The sequence below is a fragment of the Eumetopias jubatus genome, unplaced genomic scaffold (genome assembly GCF_037043125.1).
Source record: "Eumetopias jubatus isolate StellerSeaLion01/CBP00866 unplaced genomic scaffold, mEumJub1_p1.0 scaffold_1, whole genome shotgun sequence".
Classification (NCBI taxonomy): Eukaryota; Metazoa; Chordata; class Mammalia; order Carnivora; family Otariidae; genus Eumetopias; species Eumetopias jubatus.
The window spans coordinates 159,004,149-159,022,730 of record NW_028274807.1 but is presented as its reverse complement, the minus strand read 5'-3'; the positions used below and the strand labels follow the sequence as shown (position 1 = coordinate 159,022,730).

Below are 18,582 nucleotides of genomic sequence, written 5' to 3'. Positions count from 1 at the left end.
GTACAAAAAACCTACACAAAGAATGCAGCCTCTCTTTTCCCTTTAACCATAGGTCATTAGATGTTTTCACGAAGACGTATTTTCTAGAAATTCAGCACATCCTTCAGTTTCACTTGTTCTTTTCCTTTTATTCAACAAAAATCAAATGCCTTTTTTTACTTTAAATTTTTTATTGTTATGTTAATCACCATACATTACATCATTAGTTTTTGATGTAGTGTTCCGTGATTCATTGTTTGTGCATAACACCCAGTAAAAATCAGATGCTTTTATTTGCATTAACTTGTATGATGTTCACTGTAAAATTGTCTTTATGAAGTCATTCATGTATGCATCTCCCGGGCTGTCTGGACACAGCTGTCACAGCACCTGAAATTCCCTGGCACTTACTAGGACCCAGGCACTGTTCTAAACTTGCGTCACATATCTACTTAATCCTTCCAAAACTTTGAGTTAGGGAGTATTCCCATTTCACAGGTAGGGAACACTGAGGCCAGAACTTAAATTGCTTGTCCAAGGTCAGGTAGCAGAGTCAGGGGTGGAGCCAGGATCTGAATCCAGGCGACTGGTCTTTGGGATTTCGTGCTGCTCACAAACCACGCGACTGTCAGAGAAACCCTTTCTGGGTGTCCAGATTGTTTGTTTCTTCTTTGTACTTCATTATTTTAGAAAGCATATTTTTATGAAATCAACGAAGCGATGACTTTTGAAAAGGAAGCTGGACAGAAAACAGCCTGAAGGATTTGGCAGCTTATTTAAGCACATGCCGAGGGGCCCGAGGGTGGGATGTGATGGCCGGCTTCCTTCCCTTGTTCCTTTTCTGTGACTGTGCAGCTCTGCCTGGTAGTTGTGCTCCATGGTGTTGGGGATCTCCTGTGTGCCTGCCGTTCTTGGGGTTGCAGGGTAAGCAGGAGCCTCTGCCCCCGTGAAATGGGCACCTGGGGTCTGATCGCTGAATGTCCAGAAGACACGTAGGTAAGTTTGCTACGCTTTCTAATCAAAATCTTTGTTTTTTCCACCTCTTAAGCCCGGGACTCTCCCTGTTGACTAGTTTGAAGTCTGCAGGGCTGTACACAGTGACTACGGGGAGGCTGTGTCCCCCGAGTGTGGCCTCGGTGAGGCACGGTACACGGCATGTGTTGGTTTGTCTGTTTCATCGCAGGAGCCTCGGGGTCCACTCAGAGGAAAATGAAAGATGGCAAGGTCAGTCCTACTCACTTCCACACAAGCCAGACTGGCTGGTTGTGTGGGAACCTTGTGGTGCCCAGCGGAGGTCTGCCAGGACCAGCTCCGGCGGCCAGCGTGCAGTGCGTTCAGGTCCAGCTACTGCAGGTAAGAGCCAGCAAGCCCAAAGGATGCTGGTCATGGGGCGGGAGCCGGGGGCTAGGCTTCGGGCCGTGTCTCCCTGAGCCTCCACCCCTCCAGTACTCCTTCCTCTTGGGAACTGCCCCCCAACTTGCTTCTGACCATCCCGAGTCCGGGATGATGTCTCTGTCACCCCAGCTCCTCCCTTCCTCCCACCCTGTCCCACTCTATTTGTCCAAGCTTTCGTCTTTACTAGGATTGACGCTTCTGTGTCCCCATGCCCCCTGTGTCTGGTGCCCCGTGGGGTGGAGGTGCCGAGCTCTGCTCTGGCCTCAGGCTGTTCAGATTGCCCATGGTGAGCCACGGGATGCCTCGGATGGCCCCGCCCCTCCCTGGACCCCAGGGCTCGTTTCAGGGCAGGGGTGAAGGGGCTTGCTCACACGGCCTGGCAGACCTGGGTCTGGGGAGTGCTCTCAGTGCAGCCGGGGATATAGCCTTTATGTGTTAAAGATGCTGGCTCCCCCCGCCCTTCTTCCCTACAAGATGAGCCCCTCGCAGGCAGGCCAGCCACCTCCTAGACTGTTCCCCGGGGCTCAGCAGGTGCCTGCAGCTGGCAGCTAGTCCATGAGCTCACTCACCAGACACATTGACCACAGCTCTGTGTGTGCTTTTGTTTGTAGTCTCATTTTTGAGGGGCCGGAAGAGGGACAATAAATTGGGACTGTTTGGGGAGAGAAGAGGTGTAGAAGCTGAGGATATGTAGCTCTGACCTGGCCTGATCACATGCCACCTCTTCCCTGAGCATCTCCTGGGGCCATAGAGTACCATGTACCTGGGAAGGCACAGAGATATCCAAGGACTTCTGAGTGCCAAGCTGACTCTGAAGAGGAGGGTGGCCAGATCCTTGGGGTCTGTAGTGCTGGGAGAGCCTCATCGAGGAGACAGGACCGAGCTGGCTGTGAAGAGTCTGAAAGGGGTGGAGAGGGCCTGGGTGGAAGGGCTTGGGGAGGGCCAGGAAGATGGGGCCAGTGAGCAGCCTTGCTCTTACAGAAAACAAAAGCTAATGTGAGCATTTGGTGGGGGTGGGACCTAGGGAGACTGGTCTGCAGAGGTGAGCAGGAAAACAGGTCTCTTCCAGTAAAGAGGTCAGGGCTCTCCCAAGATGGGGGCTTGTGGAGGTGGGGGAAAGGGCAGCAGAGCCCTTCTGAACATGGTCACAGCTGGTAGGCGAGACGTGGGGAAGGCAAGACTGGAGGTTCTAACATGGGCCCGTCAAGGAAGCTGGTACCTGTGCAGAAAAGGTGCTCATCGGAAAGAGAGAAGCTGCTATTTAATTGAAGGTGTGAACCTTGAGGTGGAGAAAACTCGCTTTCAATTCTCTACCTTTCCCTGACCAGTTAGTATTGTCTTGGGCAAGTTACTTAAGTACTCTGGGCCTCAGTTTTATTGTCTATGAAGTGGGAAATGATAGTGCCCAGCACAGGAGCTTCTTGAGGCTGGGGAAGGGATGGGTGATGCTGATGCTGGTGGTGGTACCGGGAGTTGAGGGGTCACTGTGAGCCACCATGGGCTGGGTGTGCAGATGAAAGCTGAAGTGTTCAATGGCATTCCTTTTCTTGCATGATTATCAGGGGCCTAGGAGCCTTCCCCTCTCCAGAGACCTGTGATCTCTTGTCCCTTCCAGCTTGACCATGGGTTGGGGCAGAGGTGGGCTTTCTCGTGCGCCATGAGGTGGCCACTGGAGAGCCGGAGGGCCCTCAACGAGGGCACCGGGAGCCTCCGCCAGAGTTTAGGAACAGCCTACAGGAGGGAAATCGGGGCCTAGGCTGAGGGGAGGTATTGTGTGTGGGGGAGTTCTAGGGAAAGGGCCTGGGAGTGGGGAGCAGCCAGATGGCAGGTGGTGTGGGCCTCAAGCTGGGAACAAAGTGAGAGACTGAGGACCAGGAGGAGGGGTAAACAGCCCCCAGCCCCTGATTCCAGTGACTGCTGGGTCTTCAGGCCCCACCTGGCTCCCCGTGTGGCCTCGCCTGGAATCCAGAGGGTGTGTTTCAGAGTGACAGGTACTCCTCAGGCCAAGGTGAGGAATGTTGCTGTGCTTGGTAAATGAAACATGCCATTGCCTCCCCAGGATGACCCCTCAGGTGAAGCAGCCTCGCCATTGGTTCTCAGCCCGCAGCCTTCTGCCCTTCACCCCGTGTTGGCCGTCGATTTGCCCGTCTATGTCCTCCAGGTCTGGATGCCTTACAGCTCTTTGGGTTTGTTAGTAGGACTGTCATGATGCTTTTGGCTTGCTGAGGCTGGTCACTGAGGTGGGGCTCAAGTGGAGACTCACTGGGTTGGTTGCCAGGATGTTTTGCTGCTTTCTAGAAAAGGTTTTGGGTAAATGACCCGGAAATAAAAGACCAAGAATAAAGCTCAGATTTGCTCCCCATTGTAGCTCTTACTTGTGAATCAGGTGGAATTTAATACACTCTTCAAATATTTTATATTTAGAAATTCTAGTCACAGGACACCTGGGTGGTTCAGTCAGTTAAGCGTCTGCCTTCAGCTCAGGTCGTGATCTCAGGGTCCTGGGCTTGAGTCCCACACCGGGCTCCCTGCTCAGCGGGGAGTCTGCTTCTTCCTCTCCCTCTGCCGCTCCCCGCTGCTTGTGCTGTCTGACAAATAAGCAAAATCTCTAAAAAATAAAATAAAATGCACTTTGAAATATATAAAAAAAAATTCTAGTCACTTTCTCCTGTGGGTAATAGGCTGGCTAGTTTTTGTTTTTAAAGATTATTTATTTGGGGCAGGAGTTAGGGGCAGAGGGAGAGGGAGAGGCAGAGAAACCCAAGAAGACTCTGCATTGATCGCAGAGCCCAACACGGGGCTCAGTCTCACAACCCTGAGATCAGACCTGAGTCAAAACCAAGAGTTGGATGCTTAACTGTGCCACCCAGGCGCCCCTAGGCCAGCCAAGTTTTTAACCTATGGGAAAACAGACTCAGGAAATTTAGTTTGCTTAAGTAAGCAATAAACCAAATATAGGTGGCAGTGGGTAATTTAGATTTGGCTATAAAATAATGAAGTAGCTTATCAAATTTCTAACAGTTCAGCCTTACATATATTTTTTTTAAATCCCTACACATAGTAATTTTAGTTTTCTTGTATTCAAATTAGGCTGTTTAACGTTTTCCTTAAAATGTCAAAGATAAATATCAAGTAAAAGTGCTGGTAGACGGGGGGGGGGGTAGGTGGGGCTCACAGATGGCTGGAGTGGGGGTTCCTTCAAATGCAGTTTGGGAACGTGCATTCAGAAAACCTCACGGATGTCAACTCCGTTCTGCCTGGTATTCCCACTCATGAGATCGTTCTTAAAGAAATCTGGTAGTGTACAAATAACTGGCCAAAAAATGTTCGCCATCGCCTTGAATCTACTGCTGTGGGGGTGTTCTTCTAGCAGGAGGAGGTGGCTTAGGTGGGCGGTGGTGTAGCTGTTGATGATACCCACCGGCAGTCAGGAACTGGGAGAGGCGCTTCCTCATAGGGAGTGGGGAAAGGGTTATGAATTAAACAAGGACAGTCACATTTCTGAGGAGACCTGCAACACAGTATCATTGAGTTCACTTTGCCTTCTTTTTGTTTATACGAAAGTTTCTTTCTTCAAGGAACATATGTGAAAATAAGGGGAAAACAAGTTCGCTTCAGGAAAGTGAGAGGTGCCCTGCGGGTTATGGCGCTGGTGTGTGCGGCCGCAGCACTGCGTTCTGGGAGGTGGTCCTGCGCCGCCTGAGCCCCCAGCTCTCCTGCTCACGACTCTGCTTGGTTTTTCAGGAGGTGCTTCCTGCAGCTGGAGGGGCTGCTGGGCCTGAGGAGGTGCAGTGTGCAGGGAGCACCATCAACCTTCGGGACCTGCAGTAAAGCGACCCTCTGCCCCGGGGACAGTCTGTGGCCCCTGGACTCTGTTACGTGGTCTTATAGGCCTGGGGAGGACCCCACTGGGTTTAAGCTCAGGAGGCTAGCCGAGTTCCTCGGAGACTTTGGGGCATGTTTCTCAAAAATGTTTTTGTTACACTTTATCAGGAACCAGTTTGGGGCAGTATTTGTTGAAATCGCCTTACATGAACTGAGGCAAGGACTGCCCTCAGGGCAAAGCACAGGCCTTTCCTGGACTTGGCCGTGCGCAGACACCCCTTGTCCCGTTTGATCTAAGCCATGGAGCCCCTGCTGTATTAGAAAAACAGACTTAGGCAGGAAGTAGGGTAGAGTATGGATTCCTTAGCCAAATAGGACTTCAACTGTAGTAAAAGCAAATGGGATCTTTCACTTTCTGTGTTTTAGCATTTGGCCTGAGAGAGATCCAGAAACGGTTTCCCCTTTCTGAGAGCTGTTTCCCAGCCCCTTGGGTGGTGGTTGTGGTTGGGCTGATTCTGTCACCCCATAGGGCAGAAGTGATCCTGTTGTCATAGTGAAGGCAAATTCGAGTCCCTGTTTTGGCAGAGCAGGCGGGCAGCTCGTATGAGGGGAAGGAGATGGGGGTGTAGAAGGGGACACTGGGGCCCTGTTAGCGAGCCCTCCACAGAGAGGCCAAATTTAAAGCTCCTAATTTGGGGATGCTAGAGGTAAAACTTTACATTTTTCTAATTCTGTATTTGGGCGTTCATGTTAAATAATAATTTGTCCGGTTCCTAAAGTCATGGCCTGAGTGCTCTGTTACGTGTAGGACAGCGAGAGGGGCTTATATATGCTTGTCGAGGCCGCAGGTGTGCATGTACTTTGTCACCGTATGTTTTCACACAGCGCGGTCTGTCCCACACAGGGGCGAGCTGATAACCTTGCACATGTTTATTTGTTAGCGAGACTGGCCATGGGGCCACTCAGAAATGCTGTTTTTAGCCTTGTGCCTTTGAGACTTACGTTGATTCAGATGCTGTTTTGGTTCTTGGACTTGGAATTGTCCAAACTCTGCCTGTTCTGTGTTTCTTCATTTCTTGAGTTTTTGGCCTTTGGCTTTTGGAAATGACCCCAGCATTCGGTGGTGAGTCCTCTCTCTTTCCTGCCCTGAGGTGCTGTCTATCCAGGGTGCTTCTCTACCGAGAGGAACTTGGTCCCCATTTATAAACAGTTTTTACCCACAGAACTCTGTGCTGCGTCACAGACTAAAGTTTTGTGTCCACCTGGCCCCTCAGCCTCCAGGTCTCCCAGCCTCCCTCCACCAGCAGCCAGCCTGCCTGCCAGGGTGACCTTGGGGCTCGGGTGGCCTGGTGGCCACATTGCACTGTCCTTCTGATGGGAGGAGGGGCCGGGCCAGGGAACAATCTCTCCAGGGTGGGTCGCTGGAACTTTCCTCAGAACGTCCCCTGGGAGTGTCCACCACCATGATGTCATTGGTACTGACTGTCAGTTTTCTGGGCACTGGGTTCCCTAGTGGCAGTGGGCCCAACTTGTAGTACAAATGAATAAAAGTTTTTGTATAGTCATGTGCTGACGGTGTCACTTGGCTTTACGTCACAGAAGTGCGTGTGTAGTGTGGGCGTCATGTTTTGTCTTCAGTCAGTAGTGAGAACTCTCTCATCCGCCTATAGCTTTCTGCCTCCTTTTCTTGTGGAATTGGCTTTTGTGTCTCAAAGCAGCCACCTTACGTGAGGGCCAGGATGAGCTCCTTCCTCGAGCATGGCCTTGGGGTTCAGGGATTAGAGGGCAGGGTGCGGATATTGGAACCAGCCTGCCTCCTTAAACAGGCCATCGGGCCACCAGCGAGGGGGAGTTTATTTCACGCGAGTACGGAAATGTACAGTGGGAGGCTGGGAGGGGCCCGGGGACATGGTGACAGCCGCCACAGGCCAGCCCACCCTGCCCCTGCTTCCTGCTGTTGTCCTCGGCGCCAGGAGCCTAGGTGAAGAAGAGCAGCTCTTCCTCCTTGTCCTTATCCATCACCACGTGCTCAGGCTCCTCCTTTGCTTTGAGAGCTGGGGGCCGGGAGCGACTCACCAGTCTCCTGCCCCTCTGCAGAGCAAGTGGACTCTGTGAGCTGTGCCTGGAAGCTGGTGAGCTGGGGCTGTGGGGCCCCGGGGACGTCCCGGCCTCCCCGGTCAGCCCGTGGGCTCAGGGCTAGAGCTGCCCTGAAATGACTCGGGAGGGAGTCTCCCCAGCATTTCCAGAGCCTGTTCCCTGGGCTGTGGGTCCCTAGATGTATGTGTGTTGTGGGGCACAGCTGGAAACACGGGGAAGTACCCGGCTAAACAAAGGGAGCCCACTTCCTTCGCTCCGGGGATTTAAGGGGAGACCCCACAGTGTATGCCGTTCCCATGGGACAGCGTGGAGAGCGCTACTCTATTCAGAGAGCAGCCCCGCAGCCTCATCTGTCTGCCGGGGGCTGTGTCTGGGCTTGGGCCTGCTTTAGGGAGCACACCTCCTGCTGCCAAGGCCAGAAGGAAGTGGCTGTTCTAGCCTGTTCCCTGGGGGGCAGTCAAGGGGAGCTCTAGTGATGGGTGATGAGCCAGAGTGATGGGGTCTGGCTGGGGTGTCAGTGGTATGGTGGGACCCTGTGGGGGCTGAGCTGTACCTGGGTAGAGCTGGGAGGGTGCTAGCCCGGCCAGTCACCCACTGGGAGTGCGTATGCAGGAGGGCAGGCAGCCTCAGGGGAGGACTAGCAGAGGAAGCAGGTCCTGAGGGGCAGCAGGGCTGGTGGGCCAGGAACGGGAGACCCTGCTCTATCCTGGCCTTACTTGGATGGCCCCATCTTTCTTTCCCCCAGCACCTCAGCAATTAGCACCTGCAAGGGGGGTGAGCCAGGCTTGGCTGCAGGCCCCCAGGCCCTCCCAGCCCCACTGTGCTTGGTCATGGGGCCCTTCCCCAGCAGTGACTCCTCGGGGCCACCCTGCCCACCTTCTTCTTGATCTCAGCCTGGGCCCGGGCTTGGGCCCGCTGCAGACGCTCCTCCTGCAGCCGCTTCTGCATCATGACCTTCTCTTCCCGGAGTCTGGGTGCCAGGGGCAGCACAAGATGGATTAAAGACCGGAGGTACCCAGGGAAGCTCCCAGATCCCCTTCCCAGCTCCTCACGTGCAGCCGGCAGTCAGGCCATGGCCCTCCCTCTAGGAGAAAACTCCCCTCTCCTCTGCACCCTTCCCTGACAGGCCAGGTTGGCTTCTGCTCTTGTTCTTGGGGGTTCCCGGCTCAGCTCCATCAGCTCCTACCCCTTGGAGGCCCACGTTCCTTGGTACCCATCCCTGGTCACTGGTCGCCCTGTGTATGCTTCTGGTCATCAAACCTTTGCCCAGTGCCTGCTCCACCGGGTGTAGGACAGGCGACACAGAGGAAGAGCCCCTGTGCTTGTGGGAGAGGCAAATGGCTCTTTGTAGATGTCTCAGGGCCCTGCATGGAGGGAACCGGGCAGCCCCCCAGGTCAGAGGAGCCAGTGGGTCTGTGGGGAGCTCCCTGGGCCTCCCAAGCTAGGAGGATGGATCCATGCTGCCTGTGTCCAGCATTCTGACACTGCCAAGTGTTCCTGCTTGTCCCTGCCACTAAACTGGGCTTCCTCAGCTTCTCCCTGAGTCTGCATCTTCCCTCCCCTGGGCTCTGGCAGTGCCAGTCTCTCCCTCTCCAATCCAGCAGGGAAAATGGCCATCGATGTCCCTTGTCCTTGGGGTGAGGCTATGCTGTCTCACCCTCACTTTGGCTCCTGGGCTCCCTGAGTCCACATCATCTCCCACTCCAGAAGAGGGGCTACCCTCCCTGGGGCTAAGTTTGGTGCCCTCTTTGGAAGACCCCTGGCTTTGTCTCTCAGCATGGAGCACCAGGGTCCTGTCTTCTTGGTTTGGGAGCTCTTTGAGGACAGGTCTGTATCTGACCTCTGTCCTCAGGGCCAGCCTGGGCCAGCCCCGAGCAGGAGCAGGGGTGTGGAGGGTGTCCTCACCCTCAGGGCCCTCCCTACTGCATAAGGCGTGAGGCGCCCACTAGACCACAAGGGGTGGGGCGGGGGCCTGGGCTCTCACCTCATGCGACGCTCCTTCTCCTTGGCCTTCTCGGCCTCCTCGATCTTGATCGGGGGTACACGCTCCAGGTTCTCAAGCAGCTCATCCAGGTGGTGCTCGATGATGGTCAGCATCTGCACAGTGCCCAGGTTGGACTCCTGCTGGGTCCCGATGCAGTGCTGGTACACATCCAGCACCTTGCGGTTCAGGCTTTCCAGCAGCTTGTCCTGCAAGGGGGCCAGGCCGGCAGAGGGGTCACATGGGCCTCTGTCTGCACCCCCCTCTGCTCCACAGCCTGCCACACCCAGTGCCCTTGCCGTGACGTGGCTGACCTCCCTGAACCCTGCCCAGCACACTCAGCATGGGAGAAACAGCTTGGACACTTGGATTTTTCTTGGCCAGAGCTGTCCTTGCCCTCCTGTGGTCAGCCAGACCCAGGGTTCCAGCCACCACTGGGGCTCTACCCCAGCTGCCTTGGTGTGTCCATGGGGCCCAGTCACCTCCGGGGCCCTATTCTGCCCCTGCACTGACCTCAGCTCACCACAGGACTATCTGTGCGGCCCAGGGCAGATGAACTCCCCTTTCTGAGCCTGTTCTGACATTCAGAAAGGTAACACTCCCTACCACATGGACTGGGCATGAGGATTGCATGAGGAACAGCAGACAGACAGGCTCAGGCCAGGAGTGGGGCACAGCCAGCGCCCAGTGAGTCTGTCTGACAGGCAGTGGGTGCGCTGGCCTGTGTGTTGTGGCATCCTGTGTACCTGGCCTGGCCTGGCACACAGTAGGTGCTCAACAGTAATTTGAATGAATTAGGAAGCTGGGACCGTGCCTATGGCCCCAAGGGCACTGTCAGGAAGGGTGTGCACTGCACCCTGGAACATTCCTGGCCCTCTGTGCCCTCAGAATTCTCTCACTCTTTCAGGCTATCTTGGGGACATGCCTTTTTCCTCCTGGCAGGGTCACCTTCAGACACCTTATGTTGAAGAAACAGACGTATTTGTTGAGTGAAGGAAGGAAGGAATGGAGGAGGTATGCTGGGCAGCTGAACGGCCAAGGGGCATAAATACACAGGGTGGCTCCAGTCTGGGGACCAAGGGCCTTCTCCAGCCAGTGCCCCTCAGTCAGGCCTACAGAGCCTGGAAGGTGGTAAGGGGCACTGGGTGCTCCCGCATGTGCTCTTACCTCCCACACTCCCTCCATGCCCGCGGCCCACTGGCTGCTGATCAGGGGCCTACCTCCTGAGCACCCTTGTACTCGCCGAAGTGGAAGACTCGGGCTTTGAGCTCCAGCTCGGCGGCCATCTCCTCCTCCTTGGTGATGGACATCATCAGTGTGGTGACCCACTGCTTCAGCTGGTTGACCTCCCTGTCCCTGGAGGGGGATGGGCAGGGCCCTGCCCACTCAGTGCAGCTCTGGGCACTTCACCTCTCAGCCTCACTGCCCCGCCACTGTCCTGAGGGCTAAGGGGCCGTGACTGCAAAGTGTTTGTGTGCCCAGGGGCCAGAGATGCTGCTGAGATGCAGGACTAAGATTTAAGGTTTTAACAATCAACCCTACAAAAAAATAAGTAACAGCTTTATTGAGGTATAATTCACACACCTATAAAATTATTTCTAAAATGCACAATTCAGGGGGCACCTGGGGGGCTCAGTCTGTGAAGCATCAAACTCTTGATTTTGGCTCAGGTCATGATCTCAGGGTCATAAGATCGAGCCCTGTGTTGGGCTCCACGCTCAGTGGGGAGTCTGCTTGGGATTCTCTCCTCTCCCTCTGCCCCTCCCCCTGCTCTTGTGCTCTTTCTCTCTTAAATAAGTAAAAATCTTTAAAAAAAAAAGTACAGTTCAGTAGTTGTCAGGATATTTACACAATTACACAACCATCACTATCATCTCGTTTTAGAATATTTTCATCATCCAGAGAAACCCGGTCCCCATTAGTAGTCACTCCCCATCCTTCCCTTTCCCCCCATTATGTGTCTCTCCTGGACATTTCATAATTGTGGAACCATACAGTGGTGGCCTTTATGTCTGGCTCCTTCATTCTGTAGAATGTTTTCAAGGTCCGTCCATGTTATGGCATGTGTCAGAACTCCATTCTTTTTTAGGACTGTGTGACAGTCCTGTGTAGATGGACCATACTTTGTCGAAATGGACTTAAGTGGACAAAAATGGTCAATCTTACCTTTTGACTCTTGGGAATTATACTGCTGTAAACATTCATAGACAGGTTTCTGTGAGGACATGTTTTCAGTTCTCTTGGGCACATATTTTTTTTTTTTAAAAGATTTTATTTCTTAGAGAGCGCACAAGCAGGGGGGGATGGGCAGAGGGAGAGGGAGAAGCAGGCACCCCGCTGAGCAGGGAGCCCGATGCGGGACTCCATCCCAGGACCTTGGGATCATGACCTGACCCGAAGACAGCTGCTTAACCAACTGAGCCACCCAGGTGCCCTTGGGCATATATTTAGAAATAGAATTCCAACAATCAACTTTTAAGTGAAATAATAAACTTGAAGAATAATACTAAGTAAAAATCTTTCACAATAATGGCAGACACTGACCATCATCTGTTGGGATTTCCCGAGCAGGAATCCCTGTTCTTAGGGCTGGCATGGGTCCACCCAGTGTGGGCAGCTACATCTGGTCACTCCACCTGGGAGGCCCAGAGGGGCTCTGCCACCCCCATGGTGATTCTGTGGCTCTTCCCCCATTTGTTGATAGAACCCACTGACATTTTCCCAACCCTAAGCAAAGCACCATGGGCTGCTGCTCCTTTGTCCACTGTGGATCCCATGGCCTGTCACATGCACAGGGGTACAGGCCACCCCCCTCCCAGGAACCCTCCAGGCTACACTCCCTGGATTTGGGGTGGAGGGCCAAGACCGGAAGCTTGTGAGTATGATGGGGGCTGAGGTGGGTGGCCAGAGAGACCACATGCAGCTCACACACAGCCCACCTGCCCAGGTGCTGGTGGGGCTCATGCAGGTCACCTGGGATGACAGCAGAGAGCACTTCCTGGGTGTCAGGACCAACTTCCCTCAAACCATATGTGCCCTAAGGGGCAGGTACATTTAGGGTCAGTGGTACTCATCCTAAAGGATACATGATTACATTCAGTTTTAACCTTTTTTTTTTTTTTTTAATACTTCCTTCACTTTCATTCCCTTAGCTGGTAAGTGTGATCCTACAGCTGGTACAGTGCTGCTTTGCTTTTGCCCCCTTCCTTTGCTATATGGATATGGTGGTGCTGGTGGTGGTGGAGGGCTTTCATTGTTGTTCTATTTCTTATCAGGGTAACTGGGGTAAAAAGATACCCTTTCCCTACTATTTCTCTTTAGATGTAAAATTGTTGGGTCACAATATTTTCTCCTCAGCTAGGTCTCGCCAATTTAAGGGAATGCAAAATCATGAGGGACATACTGCTCAGCACTGATCCTCAGGCTAGCCTGCACATCACCTGTGTGTTTGTCAGAAATACAGATTCTAGGGGGGATTCCAGTGCACACTGAGTCTAAGGAGCACTTCAGTGCTGGAAAAGTGATGTGGTTTCTTCAACAACTGGACTGCAGGGGGACAACAAGATGGAGAGGAAACCTATAGAGCAAAAGGGATTTAACAACACAACCAATTGCAGAGCATGATCTAATTTGGATTCTAATTCAAACTAAGTTTAAAAACTCCAATCACTTATGGATTATGGATATTTAATATTAAGGATTACTGGTTTTTCTAAATGTGATGATGGTATTGTGATTGTGTTAAAGAATCCATATCTTTTTTTTAGAGATATCGACGGGCATATTTACAGATGAAATGATACATGCCTGGAATTTGCTTTGAAATAACATGGAAGATGGAGAATTTGGTGGGGTCTAGGTAAAAGGAGATTGGCTATGAGTTGATCACTGCTGAAGCTGGTGATGGGACCTGAGGACTCATGATACTATTCTCTGTACTTTTGTACATTTATATGTATGAAATTTTCTTAGAGCTGTTGGGCTGAATTGCAGAAGTTATAAGTTTTTGAAAGGTAACAAGATGACCCCTTCATAAATACCTGGGGACATATAGCCAGAAAGCTTACTAGACTGGTATTAAAAAAAAAAAAAAGGCAAACACCACCAAATAGGAATAAAGATCATTCAAAAGACCAAGCAAAAGAGAGTTACCATATTCCTGCAGAAATAGCAAAAAGAACAAAAATTAAAAATTTTGAAATAGAGAAAGATGGCAGAGTAGGAGCACCATGCATCTGTCTCCCTCACTAGATAATGATTGCACTGGCAGAACCTGTCTGATACAGCCATTTTATTTTATTTTTTTTAAAGATTTATTTATTTATTTTGAGAGAGAGAGAATGAGAGAGAGAGAAAGAGTACATGAGAGCGGGGAGGGTTAGAGGGAGAAGCAGGCTCCTCGCCGAGCAGGGAGCCCGATGCGGGACTCGATCCCGGAACTCCAGGATCATGACCTGAGCCGAAGGCAGTCGCTTAACCAACTGAGCCACCCAGGTGCCCCATGATACAGCCATTTTAGAACTCTGGAGTCTATTGAAAGCTTGCAATTTCCAGGGGAAGGCTTGGACAGTAATTGTGGTTAATTTCCACCCATTTTAGCTCTAAGCATATTAACACTTACCCAGCCATCACTCCCAGCCATGTGGCAGGCAGCTGTTCAGATTTTCTGGAGCAACTAGCACACAGCCTGTTGGAGCTAGGGTGGGCAAAAAAGGACCTTGTCCTCCAAATGTTGGAGATCTGTGCCCTGATCCCTGATTGGTGCTTCTGACCACAGAGGTACAAATAGGCAGACGGCCATTGTTTCATCTCCCCTCACTGTTGCAAGCCACCTCCTCACCCCCCACTTGACTTCCAGGGGATTAAAGGGCCACTGCTTTTTCCTCCCTTCATTTTTTGCTTTTTCCCCCTTGGAGAGCCAGACCTTAAAGACCAAGGACATGCAAAACCAACAACATATATGGGAAAAATTAGTGACCATGAATGCCCAAGGAAAGTCTCAGAAAAGACCCAAGTTTACACTGCAGGATGATTCTCAACACAGAGACAGCCTACAAGATTCATATAAACAAAGACAATACACAATGGAGTAGGGAAATGAAAAATTCACTAAAGGGATTCAAAGGCTGATCTGAGCAGGGAGAAGAAAGAATCAGTGATCTTGAAGATAGGACAATGGAAACTATCAAGGCTGAAGAACAGAAAGAAAAAGATTGAAAAAAGCGAACAGACCCTAAGGAATTAGTGGGACATCATCAAGAAGACTAATATATGCATCATAGGAGTCCCAGAAGGAGAAGAGAAAAGGGGGCAGAGAGAAGATTTGAAGAATAATGGATGAAAGTTCCAAAATTGGATGAAAGACATGAATATAAACATCCAATAAGTTCAAGGAACTCCAAGTAAGAGGAAATCAAAGAACCCCACACTGAGACATAATTATAATCAAACTATCACGGGATAATCAAAAGCCAAAGCCAGAGAATTTTAAAAGCTGCAAGAGAGAAGCAAATCATTACATACAGAGGATCTTCAATAAGATTATCAGCAGATTTCTCATTACAAACTTTGGTGGTCAGAAGACAGTGGGCTGGTATAGTCGAAGTGCTCAGAGAAAAAAATGGTTAACCAAGAATTCTGTATCTGGCAAAACTGTCTTTTAAAAGTGAGGGAGAAGATAAGACATTCCCTGATGGCTGGGTGTAATACTGTACCATTTTATCATGTGTAACCACCACTATAGTCAAGATACAAAACTATTTCATCACCAGAAAGTTCTCCATCATGCTGTCCTTTTATAATTAACATTTAGCCTTCTGTGGACACCCCTCCCTTCCAATCCCTAAGCCCTGGCAATCACTAATCTCTTCTCCAGCTCTATAATTTTATCATTTTAAATGGAATCATACAGGTAATGCCTTTTGGGGATTCCCCCCCACTCAGCATAACTTCCTTGAGATCCATCCAAGTTGTTGTATGTAGCAGGTCCTTTTTATTAAGGAATTGTATTCCCTGGTATTTATGTACCACAGTTTCTGCAGCTATCCACCCATTGTAGGGCATTTTGATTATTTCCAGTTTTTGGCTATTATGAATAAAGCTTCTATGAACCAAAAAAAAAAAAAAAAAAAGATATTCCCCGATGAACAAAAGTGAAGGAGTTTGTTCCATGAGACCTGCCTTGCCAGAAATGCTCAGGGGAGTCCTGCCCAGTGAAACGAAAGGAAATCAGACAGTAACTTAAAGCTCTATGACAGAGTAAAAATATCAATAAAGGTATAATATGGGCAATTTTAAAAGCTAGTAAAAATGTATCACTGGTTTGTAACCATACTCTTTTTCTACATGATTTAAGAGACTAATACATTTAAAAGAATTTTTAGTTTATGTTTTAGGGAACACAGTGTATGGAGACCTAAGTTTGTGACATCAGCAACCAAAGGGATGAAGATGGAACTGTAAGGGAGCAGAGTTTATGTATGTTATTAAAGTTAAGGTGGTATGATTCAAATTTGAGTGTTAACAGCTTTAGGATATTAAATATAATCCCCATGGTAACCACAAAGAAAACAGCTATAGAATATACATAAAAGGAAATGAGAGAGGAATTTAAACATTACCAACAATCAACTAACCACAAAGAAAACAGTATTGCAGGATATGAAGGACAAAAACTATAAGGCATATACTAAACAAAAAGTACAATGACAGAAGTCCCACCATATCATTAATTACTTTAAATGTAAATAGGCTAAACTCTCCAATCAAAAGACTGAGACTGGCAGAATGGATAACACATGATTCAACTATATGCTGTCTACAAGAGCCTCACCTGAGATCCAAAGATGCAAATGGGTTGAAAGTGAAAGGATGGGGAAAGATATTACATGCAAATAGTAACCAAAAGAGAGAGCAAAGGTAGCAATACTAGGATCAGACAGAAAAATTTCCCAGAGACAAAGAAGGACCTTATATATTAATAAATGTCCAATACAACAAGAAAATATAACAATTATAAACATTTATGCACCTAATGATGGATTACCAAAATATATGAAGCCAAAACTTACAGATGGAAGGGAGAACTAATTCTATAATAATAGAGACTTTAATATCCCCCTTGCAATAGTGGAAGAACAGCAGACAGAAGATTAGGAAACAAAAGACTTAAGCATTGCTTAAGATGTAATAGACATACACAGAAAACTCTACCCAACAACAGAAGCATATACTCTCAAGTGCAAATGGGGCATTTTTCAGGATGTCCCAAATATTAGGGCCACAAACTAAGTTTGAATAGATTTAAAAAAGATGGATATTATACAAACTTCTCTGTCAACAACTGGATGAAGTTGGGAATTGTTAGCAAAACTGGAAAATTTCACAAAGTTGTAGAAATTAAAGAACACAATTTTTTTAAGATTTTATTTATTTATTTGATAGAGACACAGTGAGCGAGGGAACACAAGCAGGGGGAGTGGGAGTGGGAGAAGAAAGCTTCCCATGGAACAGGGAGCCCAAGGCAGGGCTTGATCCTAGGACCCTGGGATCATGACCTGAGCCGAAGGCAGATGCTTAATGACTGAGCCACCCAGGTGCCCCTAAAGAACACATTATTAAACAACCAATAGACCAAAGAAGAAATCATAAGGGAAGTTAGAAAAAAATAGAGATGAAGAAAACTGAAAACACAACAGAGCAAAACTTATGGGACACATAGCAAAATTTATGGTGCTAAGGGGAGAATTTACTACAATAAAACTTACATTTAAAAAAGAGACCTCAAACTAACAACCCAACTTTACAACTTAAGGAATTTCTAGAAAAAGAACAAATTCAACCCAAAGCTAGTGGAAGGAAGGAATAAATAAATTAGAGGAGTAAAACAACATAGAGAATAGAAAATAATCAGTTTTTCAAAAAGATCAATAAAATTGACAAACCCTTAGCTTGATGGACTAAAAAAAAAAAAACTGAAGTTACTAAAATGACTACTGATCCTACAGAAATAAGAAGGATTAGGAGATATTACTATCAGCTGTGTGCCTCCAAACTGGACCACCTGGATAAAACTGACAAATTCCAAGAATCACAAAATCTACCAAGACTAAATCATGTAGGGGGGCCTGGGTGGCTCTGTCGGTTAAGTGTCTGCCTTCGGCTCAGGTCATGATCCCAGGGTCGTGGGATCAAATCCCACATCCAGCTCCCTGCTCAGCAGAGAGTCTGCTTCTCCCTCTCCCACTTCCCCTCCTCCCTAGTTCGTGCTCTCTCTCTGTCACTCACTCTCCCTCAAATAAATAAATGAAATCTTTTTTTTTATTTTAAAAGATTTTATTTATTTTTTGACAGAGTGAGAGACAGCAAGAGAGGGAACACAAGCAGGGGGAGTTGGAGAGGGAAAAACAGGCTTCCCCCTGAGCAGGGAGCCTGATGCAGGTCTCGATCCCAGGACCCTGGAATCATGACCTGAGCTGAAGGCAGATGCTTAACGACTGAGCCACCCAGGTGCCCCAAATAAATAAAATCTTTTTTAAAAAAGACTAAATCATGTAGAAATAGAAAATCTGAATAGGCCTATGCCTAGTAAGAAGATTGAATCAGTAATCAAAAATCTATTACTAATCCTTTTTAAACTTTTCCAAAACATTGAAGAGGAGGGAACACCTCCTAATTCATTATATAAGAGCAGCATGACCATGATATGAAAACCAGTCAAAGACACTTACAAGAAAAGAAACTATAGACCAACCTCCCTTATGAACATTCATGCAAAAAAAATCAACAAATGTTCTGCTAGACACTGGCTCGCACTTAGGATTCTGGAGGAAACAGGTGACACACACTTATTAGCATATGGAATTCAGTCAAATATTAGAAGGATTATACTATACTTATATTAGAAGGATTAGAAGCAAGTGGGACTCATTCCTGGAATGCAAGGATGTATTATCAATCAGGGTAATACACCACATTAACAGAATGAAGGAAAAAGACCACATGATCATCTCAATTGGTGCAGAAAAAGGATTTGACAAACATGATAAAACCCTCAGCAAAATAGGGATAGAAGGAAACTACCTCCATGTAATAAAAGCTATATATGAAAAGCCCACAGCAAACATCATACTCAGTGGTGAAAGACTGGAAGATTTTCCTCTAAGGTCAGATGGTAAGGATGCCTGCATTCACCACTTGTATTCAACATAGTACTGGAAGTTCCAGCCAGAGTGATTAAGTAAGAAAAAGAAAGAAAAGGCATCCAAGTTGGAAAAGAAGAATAAAATTAGCTGTTTGCAGATGAC

At 48.8% G+C, this 18,582-nt stretch overlaps 2 protein-coding genes across 5 annotated transcripts in view; one reads left to right on the top strand and one right to left on the bottom strand.

Moving 5' to 3' along the window:
* ZXDC (ZXD family zinc finger C) overlaps positions 1–18,582 on the top strand; it is a 105,670-nt gene that overhangs the window by 38,589 nt on the left and 48,499 nt on the right. For 2 of the 4 annotated variants that reach the window (XM_028101829.2, XM_028101827.2), the window contains 3 exons: positions 1,163–1,332; positions 3,434–3,535; positions 5,119–6,764. In XM_028101829.2, the coding sequence (XP_027957630.1) occupies positions 1,163–1,332; positions 3,434–3,535; positions 5,119–5,205 (359 nt within the window). In that variant the 3' untranslated portion in view covers positions 5,206–6,764. Of the gene's footprint in view, positions 1–1,162; positions 1,333–3,433; positions 3,536–5,118; positions 6,765–18,582 lie in introns of those variants that run through there. The other 2 variants (XM_028101828.2, XM_088026910.1) reach the window with 2 other exon arrangements.
* The window catches only part of CFAP100 (cilia and flagella associated protein 100), a 38,435-nt gene continuing 27,029 nt past the window's right edge, over positions 7,177–18,582 (bottom strand). The window contains exons 13-16 of the mRNA XM_088018882.1: positions 10,498–10,633; positions 9,281–9,486; positions 8,173–8,266; positions 7,177–7,290 (exon numbers count right to left, since the gene is read on the bottom strand). Coding sequence (XP_087875008.1) covers positions 7,177–7,290; positions 8,173–8,266; positions 9,281–9,486; positions 10,498–10,633 — 550 coding nt within the window. The remainder of the gene's footprint in view (positions 7,291–8,172; positions 8,267–9,280; positions 9,487–10,497; positions 10,634–18,582) is intronic.